The 11,061-nt window shown below is 30.6% G+C and overlaps 1 protein-coding gene and 1 long non-coding RNA gene across 4 annotated transcripts in view; one reads left to right on the top strand and one right to left on the bottom strand.

Moving 5' to 3' along the window:
* LOC111622286 (angiotensin-converting enzyme-like) overlaps positions 1–5,449 on the top strand; it is a 7,293-nt gene extending 1,844 nt beyond the window's left edge. The window contains exons 1-11 of one of the 3 annotated variants that reach the window (XM_023364643.1): positions 453–556; positions 667–733; positions 1,042–1,321; positions 1,568–1,806; positions 1,879–2,070; positions 2,129–2,399; positions 2,709–2,932; positions 3,013–3,157; positions 3,246–3,344; positions 4,976–5,101; positions 5,182–5,449. In XM_023364643.1, the coding sequence (XP_023220411.1) occupies positions 530–556; positions 667–733; positions 1,042–1,321; positions 1,568–1,806; positions 1,879–2,070; positions 2,129–2,399; positions 2,709–2,932; positions 3,013–3,157; positions 3,246–3,344; positions 4,976–5,101; positions 5,182–5,344 (1,833 nt within the window). In that variant the 5' untranslated portion in view covers positions 453–529 and the 3' untranslated portion in view covers positions 5,345–5,449. Of the gene's footprint in view, positions 1–452; positions 557–666; positions 734–1,041; positions 1,322–1,567; positions 1,807–1,878; positions 2,071–2,128; positions 2,400–2,708; positions 2,933–3,012; positions 3,158–3,245; positions 3,345–4,975; positions 5,102–5,181 lie in introns of those variants that run through there. The other 2 variants (XM_023364645.1, XM_023364644.1) reach the window with 2 other exon arrangements.
* A 1,582-nt stretch (positions 5,450–7,031) lies between these two features.
* On the bottom strand, positions 7,032–9,310 carry LOC111622287. The gene is made up of 3 exons (XR_002756240.1): positions 9,253–9,310; positions 7,190–7,353; positions 7,032–7,113 (listed from the first exon to the last, which is right to left on the bottom strand). It is a non-coding gene; the product is annotated as an uncharacterized LOC111622287 (long non-coding RNA).
* Between the last annotated feature and the right edge of the window lie 1,751 nt (positions 9,311–11,061).

Raw genomic sequence — 11,061 nt, 5'->3', positions numbered from 1 at the left:
GCTGATGCAATTCTTCAATTATTTTTATTATTTTTTTAAACCAAAATATTTATCTTTATATTGAACTAATCAATGTCAGCTTTCCACGTACTCGACATCTAATAAACGTCAGTATCAGATGTTGGACAAATTTAATTAATATGGAATTCTACGTCCTCAAAGGGGGCGCTTAGGTGGCAAGCGACTAAATAAACAAGCCAATGGCATTGTTCGTTTCATATGAAACGGGCTCTGTAATTGGCTCGCTTACTTAGATGCTGCCACCTAGAGTAAATAATTTGTCAATGCTAACGAATGCTTTTATCTAAAAATCTGTTGGTTTTTTTTTTCATTAATATTTATAATAATTAACGTTGATAAATCCTGGAATAATTCCAATTATAATCTTTTTGTTTTTAATTTAATCCACAGAAAAATGATATTGTTGGAGTCCAGATATAATTAGTAACAAAGCATTATTACGTTTAAACACAACAGTTTCAAGTGAGATGAATTAATTTCACGTATTAATGGAGCATATACGAGAACAATGAACACGTTTACTCTTTTGATAAATGTATATGATTGCATTTTTTGCATTAATGACTTTCAAATTTAATTATGTTTAATGTTATTAATTACAGTTTATGAGAAGATTTAACTATGTTTTTTTCCCTTTTGTTTTAGGGATTTTTAAGCTTTTTTATGCTACTCGTGATGTACCATCGAGTCGTTGATTGCAACATTAATCATGGTTTGTAAACGTTTATTTTAAAAAATAATTTTATTAAACGTCGCGTTGACGCGTTGCGTGTCGCGTTGACGCTCCGTTGTTAAAAACTGTAATTAGACTTGAAAAACTATTTTGAATGTGTCATTAGTTTAGTTTTTAACACAATTAAGTAGTATATATACAGTTTTTTTCCTAATAATTTTAGTAAACGTCACGCTAGAGCATCTCGCGTTGCTTGTCGCGACGTCGCGTCGCGTCGTAGCGTTAGCGAATCATAAAAGATGAGATTCTTTCCCGAAATTCTCTCATTTTAATTATTAATATTTCAGAAAAAATAGAACGAATGATCGAACGCAACATGATAAAATTAGAATCTGAATATCGTTTTATGATGTGGTTACTGCAGACTTTAGAATGGAATTATGCTGTTAACATGACGGTGGCTAATGGTAAAGAAAAAGATAATTTCGAGACTTTATTCAGCGAGTGGATGAGCAAATGGAAGTCATGGGCAAAAAATCTCCCATATATTCCTACAAATAAAGTTTACAGAAGAATTATTAAAATAATGGCTAATGGGATCGTTTTTTCATCACCAGAAATGGCTAAGTACGTACTAACTTATCATATTGTCAGTGCCGGATTTAAACTTGAGGCCTTCAGATGTAACGTGTAAAGAGGCCTTTTTTTCATCCAACAAATAATAAATTTAAAAGTGTGAGGTCCTAGATCCTCGTGTGTAAAGTCTTAAGATGTATCTTATGTGTAAATCCGGCCTATTTGTTGTAACTCTTTTGTCCATTTTCCCATTGAACCCTTAAAAAAAATACTGATTTTTAGCTTTTCTTCATATAGACGTACTTCAGAATTGCGGAATTCAATGGCTGCCATTTATGCAAGAGGACAAGTGGATTTGAGTCAACTTCGTTTGCAGTTATTGGGAGAAGAAGAAGTAGGATTTGCCATGTCTAAAGTGAAAAATCCTTCAGTTTTAAAGAAGTTATGGCGTGAGTGGAGATATACCGTGGGAAACAGGATAAAACCGCTATTTTTACAATTAGTATCATTGCTTAACACTGCAGCTAGGGAGAATGGTAATTATACTAATTTGCATAAAAGTAACAGCAATGATTTTCCGATAAAATGGATGATTTTAACTATCAAAGATTACCACGATATTGGAGAGATATGGAGATCCGAATTGGGAATAGACGATTTAATTGCGGTTGCCCATCAATTATGGGGTAAAGTATCAGATTTCTACTACAACATACACGCATTTGTGAGAAGACGATTGATGAAAGTGTACGGTAAACAATACTTTAACAACGACGGCATCATACCCGTTCATCTATTAGGTACGACATTATAAAACACAACTTAAAATTCTTGTAGCACTAAAGTTTTCTTTTGTAGGAAGCCTCTGGGGAGATAATTGGGAATCTTTAGGAAATTTCGTCCTTCCATACCCTAACGTGACAGTTCCTGACATCACTGAATCTATGCTTAAACGAAACTTAACAGTTAAAGATATGCTAAAGATTTCAGAACGATTTTATACATCTATGGGTATGTTTCCCATGACTAAATCATTCTGGAAGAATTCAATGTTTGTAAGACCGCAGGATAAAAGAGCTATCGATTGTCACGGTTCTGCTTTTGATTTTTCTATTAACGACGATTTTAGGTATGTAAAACTGTAAAACTATTGTTACTTATTTACATTACAATCGATTTATTAATTTCCTTAATTTAAAACTTAATATATCTCCTTTATGTAAGCTAATTCAGTTGCTAGTATGATCTAGATCAGTGCTTCTGAACCTTCTTCTAGCGTAACCTACTGAAATAGCGTGACATTACCTTGAAGTAAGCTACAGTTTGCCAGTTCTAGAGGGGGAAGTTAGAAATCTAGTAATTAAGAAACACTGATCTATATAAATAAAAGATCTGGATATTTGGAATTCGATTATTAATTTCTTTCCACGCTTCACAGGATTAAGATATGTGCGGAAATAACGGAAAAGGATTTGAGAACTATCATACACGAAATGGGGCACGTGGAATATTTCATGTCCTATCGAATACAACCAATGATTTTTCGATCGGGAGCCAATTCGGCATTTCACGAAGCTATAGGAGAAACTATGGTTTATTCGGCATTTAGCCCTAAGTGCTTAAAGCACTTTGGACTATGGAACGGAGCAACGTTATCCAAAGGTAAAAATTATTACTAGAAAAATATTTATATTAATTATAATAATTAAGTAGCAATTTCACGATTTCTATCGACCGTACAGAACAAGAATTGAACTTATTAATGCAACGAGCATTGGCCAAAGTAGTTTTCCTCCCCTGGTCGCTTCTCATAGATCTTTGGAGATACGAAGTATTCGAAGGAAGATTATCTTCCAGCGATATGACTAAAAGATGGTGGGAACTAAGGTAATATATTTTACAATAATAAGGTTTTATGCTTCATATACCCAGAAAGATATAAAGTAAGATATAAACAACATTAACCTATTTACAGGAAGTATTATCAAGGTGTAGGCCCTCCTTCAGAAGAAGATATAAAGGAATTCGATCCTGGAACTAAATACCACGTGGCTAACAATGTACCTTACATCAGGTAATTCGGTTAATGCACAGAATTCTATCAATTATTTTAAATTTTATCGAAGATGCCACAGAAAATTTGAAAGCTTTTTGCAATCAATCAAAAGCAAAACTTAAATATATCTCGATATATCAATTATTGATTTTTGCATCTAAAAAAAAGTAAGACTCCAACTTCCTGTTGGAAAGTTGGAGATTCTAATTAATTAATTAATTAATTAATTAATAATTATAAATTAGTAAAGGTTAATTTACTAGATTATAATTAGTAAAGTTAGCAGTGGCGGATTAATACCTTCGAACCCACTAGGCACAGAAGATTAGAGACCTCTCTACATAATTTTACGAAAATAAACTAATAACATTTATAATTGATATTCAATTGCCTTGTTTTCATTTTGATTTGGGGCCGGGGGCCCTAGGCATGTGCCTGACGTGCGTAATGGGCAATCCGCCATTGAAAGTTGGCCTTTGCAGATTCAGATTTTGGAGTGCCAGCGATATCATTTGGCAGAAAGATCTTTAAAATGGAGATTAAATTTCATGAATGATATAAATTAGAGTTTCGTTTAATAAGTGTTTAAAATATATAGGCCTATATATATATATTATGGAATGGAGGATGGATTGGAAGTTAGATTTGTGACTAGTTCGGGTCTCTCTACGTATTCAATAGAAAGGCCTATCTAAATCTTTGTATTCAACTTTATTTGCCAATTTTTTTTTTATGTTTAAAGTACTTTTTCAAAAAAAAACTATTCTATTTATAAATGTTTTAATCATTGCACCTATTAATTAATAAATGAAATCATTTATTTTAAAGGAAAATGATTTAAGAAATGAGAAATGTTCTCTCATAAAGTATTTAAAGCAATTCCGCTGATTTGTTCATTCATGAAATATTCACTTGTCTTTTATGAATTATTCATTTATCGATACAAAAAAAAAAATATTTGAAAAGAATAAAATTGATTTGTACTTTGCTCTTGACTTAAGAAGTTTTAAAACCAATTCAATAAAAGCAAGTTTGAATTATTAATTAGCCAAAAAAATCTATTTTTTTTAAATTTTTTATTATTTTTCTTTTTAGTTTATTTGTTTTGGAAGATTTAAAAATATTTATTTTTAACTTGACAAACTCATTGACCGATTTCGTGACATTCATTTTGTTTATATTTACTGATTTTTATTTTTTTTATTTTTTCAATTATGCTCCCTAGATGGCAGCACGTTATTTTAATTAACAGTATGAGAACAAATATATACTTATTCAAAAGCAATTATTTTATTATTTTAATATTGTTATTCGAGTGGTATTTACAATGAGAAAGCTAAGCTTATAATTTTTTAAAATAACTTTTATATTTTCTTAATAAATCTATGGTTTAAGTTTAGAATTCTAGTGCCATCTTGTGACAATTTTTAAAACTAATTATTTAATAAAAAAAATTTTTTTTTGTATTATATCATTTCCGAAACTTAAAAAAGAGTTAATATGCCAGATTGGTGTTTTATCTGGCATATTATATGACAATTCTTTATTGGTATTGACCAATAAGGAATTGCCATATAATCCAACCGAGTTGGTTAACGTTTAATGCGATACAATTATCTATTCTTATTATTTATTCTGTGTTATTTTAGATACTATTTCAGTAGATTTCTTGAACATCAGATTCACGAATCTCTTTGCCGCATGTCAGAATCCACAGACGAATCCCTACACCATTGTTGTCTGTATGGCGCAACACAAGCAGGTTCGATTTTGAGGTAAAATATACTTTTAAATTAACGCAATCATAAAGAAATAGACTGTAATTTTGATATTTTTTACTTTTTATTCTTAATAGAAAAGCTCTGTCTTTAGGTTCCTCCAGATCTTGGCAACACGTATTGAAATTGATAACTGGTAAAGACGAAATGAGCGCCGATTCTCTTCTAAAATATTATCGTCCCTTATACGAATGGCTAAAGAATGAAAATGGTAATGAAGGAGATTTAGGATGGAAATAAACATAAATTATCTCGTTATTTTAATACGTAGTAAACCATTTTATGTAACCTATTTAATGAATAGTTAATAAAACAATAAAAGCATCAAAATGTAACAATTTTATCATTCAAAACATACGAAAATATCCATTTGAAAAGAGATTGGGGATTCTCCTTTCTAATCGTGTCCGTCATGGGGTCCTCAGAGTGGAAAGAATTTAAACAAAAATTGGGTGAAAGCGAAACGTTAAAACGATAGTTTTGGAAAGGAACCTGGCCTATTTATTGATTATATTTAAAAATACTTGCTTAAAATTAAACTAGTGCTATAAAAAAATCTAGCAACGTGTTGTGTAAATTTAACAGGCAAAAAAGCTTAAAATTGTGGTGGTTCCATCTGTTATGATATTCTGGTAAAAATACTTTTTATATTATTATTATTAATTATTATAAAATAGCAAAAAGCTTAATTTTGAGGGTAGAGATGAGTTTCGTAAATGTAAATAACGTGTAAAATCACCATTAAATCCGACCCTACTCGAGATACGACACACGACCCACCTTCATCTCCCCACCCCTTCGACTTTTAACCACCAAAATTTATTACCATCAATCCCCCTAATAAACAAACCTATCTGCAAAATTTCAGAAGTTTTCGACAAAAAGCACAGGAGTTATTATGCTTCAAAGGTGGTAAAAAAAATCGTTTTTCCCATACACGTTAATTAACATCCATACATACAGAAAAATCTTCCAGGGTTATGGTTTGACTGATGGCCATACTTTTTCTAATAGCAAGGATAGTAAACTTTTACGGCTCAATTATTTATTTTTATAATTGATTTATTATATAAATAGAAATATACAACTGTGTCAATACAAGTACTGTACGTAAGTTACGTGAGTAACTATCAACATAATTTATTTTACATTAATTATTTGTCCAGATGCTTAATTAGTTATTTTCGTAACCGCTATCAAAAACAAATACATGAAGAAAATCCAACTCTTTCACTGCAATGCGAAATGATATTTCGTGTTTTCATCTGTAATTTAAAACTATATCAACGAAAACTATAATCTTTAAATTGTAAAGCCAACAAAATCTGTAATTATTGATATGTTTTCTTTCTAAATTCTTCTAAATAATTTAGCAGAATTTAGCAGCTCGCATCCAAACCATTCCACATCACAGATGCACTATAATCTATATCTTCCTTCTCTACACAGCCAAAAATTTGGCAAAAACATTTATCTGTACTTTTTTTAAAAAAGACATTTATTAAATAATATTTAAAGAATAATTTACTCGTTATTATCATTTACAATTTTTTTAATATATAAAACTGTTTCTAACTTCGAAATTAAGCTTTTCCCATTTTAAAACATAAACAAGTTTTTAAACATAATCTCGTAATAGATGGCGCCACACACGATTTAACCATTTGCCGGAAAAGTTACTGATTCCGATTAACTATATATGTATAGTACTTCCGGTTTGGACTGGAAATTACGTTATTTCAATTCAAAAGATTCCTCCCGAACGGTTTATTTCACGTGTTTAAACACCTATTCGAATGTTTAAACTTTAAAAACTTGGCCTCACGTCAAAAATCAAGTTACCGATATATTAATTGTCTTAATTCTGTATTTTATCGATATAAATACAAATGATTAAAAACACTAAAGTAATAATTAATAAACAAATTCAAGATTTTAAAAATACTTTATTAGTTCAATTTACGACCATTCTTGTTGATATTGAATGCCAGAGGAAAGTGAAAGTTGACCTGGAATGTCACAAGTAAACTATTGTTATAAAATTTTATTATTAGTCCAAATTCTAAAAATATTAAACCTACTTACGAAGATATTGGATTCTAGCAGACATATCTACATACTATTTCACACTTTATCATTATGCAAATTTTGTCACAAATCCATGAACACGGAAGTGCATCTACTTCCAAGAATATTTCAAACAACACAATCAAAAGTAAAATAAATGCAGTCAATCGTGCCATTTTTGTCTGTAATTAAATAACAAAACGTTGAAATCTAATATGTATTATGGCACCAAAACAGTCATACATATTAGACTTATTATACTGGCACCAGGTGACATATAGATCTAAAGGAAATATGCCTACCAGTGGCCAAGTGGATAACACCACTAGACATTAAGTCGTGGGTTCTCGCCTGGCCAACGGGCTGTCCACACGGAGTTTTCCGGGCTTTCTTTACGTTTGTAATTATCTAAATAGAGGTCAGTTTTCCATAAAAGACCTCCTGGGAAGCACTCCTCCTTCGGCAGATCGCCCATGCGTCGTGTTGCCGCAAAAAATAAATCAATCTAAAGGAAATAAGTTATTTATCTTTTCCTTTCCTGTGTGTATACTTTATTATGGTATACATTTTGTAACAAATCCCTCATTAGCTATTACATGTCCCAATTAAAATTTGGCACAGTAGTTTGTATATAAAGGCGTTGATACTACTAAATTTTAGTGTTTAATTTATTAATTTAATTTAATTAATTTATAATTTATATATATGAAAAGTTTTTTTAATTAAATCTATAACAGATTTTTTTATTCTTATTTCCTGATATTCAAATAATCTTTAAACGTTTTTTATTTGAACTGTATTTTTCTAAATCTAACGGTTTTGTGTTATTGACGAATTTCTCTGATTATTTTTGATTGATCGGTGTGCTCCTTTAATCTCATTTTTAATTTTTCTTACATACATAAATGCACTCGGGTAATTGGACTTAATCTTATACACCATAATCTTATACACTTTCTTCCCAGATGTATTCATTATGTAAAAAGATCAAAAACTGTGTGAAGTTCAAACATGGAAAGATCAATAAATGTAATGGAACTTTACATGTTCCTTAGGAAAGGAGAAGAGAAATCTTTTCTTTTAATTCTTACGCCCGGTGCCGGTCTTATGAGCCTAATATATGAGACTGTTTTAATGCCATAATATATATAACATTGAATAATTAGACATGAAGCAAATTAGAAAAAAATTCAGATCTAAATAGCAAATACGATCATTTTATATTAATTAATTTACCTTAAATTTCATATACTTACAAGTCAGTGGCGTGCCGTGATATTTGATGATAGGGAAGCTGTGTTTCTGTAAGAAGCCGACTTCCACGGACAATCAGTTAATTCTCTAAATGTATATTTAATAGATTATTTATCTGACGTAGGGGAGATCCTTCTACTTTGGGACACTTTTCTTTAAACCTTCATAATTTAAGTTCAAATTGATCTTTAGCTATGACTATTGACTATTTCTATTAGTAATTGATAACATCACTATATATGGTGCAACACTTGACCCTATGCTATTTTATTTATGAGAAAATGTCAAATAATTACTTGCAGATATTTGTCCTAAGGTACAATCATGGATTGTACCTCGGGACACCAATGTTTGTACTTTGGGACACGAACAATCCTAACGTTTTTGTAAATCTTAACTTCCGCCAGAAGAAAAGAAAAGTAGTTTATCAAAGTCTTTTCCTTTATAACAATATTAGCTTTATCATTTAACAAAAATGTTTCATATGCTGGAAATGCAGGTAAGTATAAAGCTTAAATGTTCTGTAGAAGGCATTTAAATGATAGAAAATCAAAGATAATCTCATTTTTGTATTAAGGAAAACAATAGTCATTACAAATATAGGTCACAAACATTACTACTTACTAATTTTTTTAGAATTAATACCGCATTTCTGACAGTAATTTTCAAAAAAGGTGCAATCTTTCACTGTTTTAAGGTATAATTTCCTCTTGTTTATAACAAAGTATGTATATAATTTTTGAATTACAGAAATCCAATGTTATTTATTAAAATAAGTGGTTACGAATGTAATTATCAACTAACTGTACCTGAATTAAATTACTCACCTCAAAATATTTCGATTAAAACCAAGATCCAAATGGATTGCAAAAAAACAAACACCTATAAAAATATAACATGTCACAGCGCTATGACGTGTCAGCGGTAAAACGAGTCAAAATGGCCGACTTTACGTCATGCATTCTAAATGTTGTAATGAAATAGCTACTAGATATCGCTACTTACTACTACTCAATATATTATTTTTCAAATGACGAGCTTGTCCCGAAGTACAAGGTGTCTACAAGGATCTCTCCTACTTAATAAATAAACAAGTTCAATATAATTACCTCTGTTATTAGATTCAATAGATTCCTTATGCCCTATAAATTACAAGTCCTTTATCTTGAATTTAATTATAAAATGTAATATATAATAAACTTCCCGAAGCCTATTCCATCTCCTTAATTAATATCTAATCATTAATAATTGCAAATTTATAGTCCGATTAATTAAGGCGATCTTTACTTGAGTATAAAATATAATGTTGACAGTAACGTTCATATCTCTATTCTTTGCCATGCGTAGGGCCTAATTTGGCACAAGGCAGACAAGGCACTTGCCTGGGGCCCGTAATAGGTTCTAAACGTGCCATTGTTTTATTAGTATTGCGAATTACTATATTATTAGCGTTATATTCAAGAGTTAATAAATAAGAATAAGATTCCTACTGCTTTGACATCTAACAACATCACTGAGAATTAGATAATATTTGTATATGCGCATTAGATATGTTCGGTGAAGTTCAGAATAAAGCAGTGTTTGTTGAGAAAAATATAATGTTTATTGCTGCATAATTTTATTGTAGCCCTCCAAAATACAATGCAAGTAAGATATTCAAATGTAAAAATAAAAATACTTTAATTTTAAATATTACAATTTTATTTATATTTGTAGTAATACAAAATTTGTAAAGGGGCCCGTAAATATTATTTTGCCTAGGGCCCGCGAAGGTCTAAATGAGTTACTGGCCACGCGCTTGTATTTACTGCCATACGACGTGTACTTAACTCAAATTGTACAGATGTTTGCAGATGGTTAGCAGGTTGCGTTTTGCTTTGTTATTGAAGTCAATTATTTTCATAGCTATGCAGTCTATTCCAGGGGTTGTACTTCTCCCCTTTTAAATGCAGAATTTTGCTCGTGCTCGGTATATGGTCTGTTGTAATCTATGTTAGTGGCGGTGTGAATGTGTATAGGTTGTATCTGTATTTGGGATTGAAATGGTGATTAAATATTTCGGCTTGACGGTTTGGGTCGGTGATAGTCTGCTCGTCTTGCTTGATGATGAGGTGGTCGTTCGGGGATTATTTTTAGTGTAACCAGTAGGTGTATGATTTACCACAGATTTGTTCTTGTAGTTAGGAGATGTAGTTAGTTGTTTCCAAAAGGCACGCTTTTGTTCAATTATGGTTACAGTGACCATATTTTTTGGGGGAAAATAAAGGACATATCGAAGAAAATAAAAAAATACCTTATAAAATTCATAAGTTTATAACATTTATTACGAAAATAGTAGCATACAACAATGCATACATTAAAATTTTAAACAATCTGAATTATTACACATACACACATTGTAAAAATTTAAATAACATTAATTTTGATACTTTTCAGTAGAATTAATTTTTTATAGCGCCGTTTCACGCTTTAAAGTCATAAAATTCGATACAGTTCATTTGAAAGTTGTATTTGACAGAAATACATGCTTCTAATGTGCTTACTTTTAAATGGGTTTTTTTCATTCGTCCGCATATTATTCAGCAATGAAAATATTAGTTCAACGGGGGCATTAGATCCAGGAAGACAAAAAAAAT

This window comes from Centruroides sculpturatus, unplaced genomic scaffold, assembly GCF_000671375.1.
Source record: "Centruroides sculpturatus isolate CEXI.00-Female unplaced genomic scaffold, Cexi_2.0 scaffold337, whole genome shotgun sequence".
Classification (NCBI taxonomy): domain Eukaryota; kingdom Metazoa; phylum Arthropoda; class Arachnida; order Scorpiones; family Buthidae; genus Centruroides; species Centruroides sculpturatus.
Note: the sequence above shows the minus strand (reverse complement) of the source record. Positions and strands in the feature narration are given on the sequence as shown.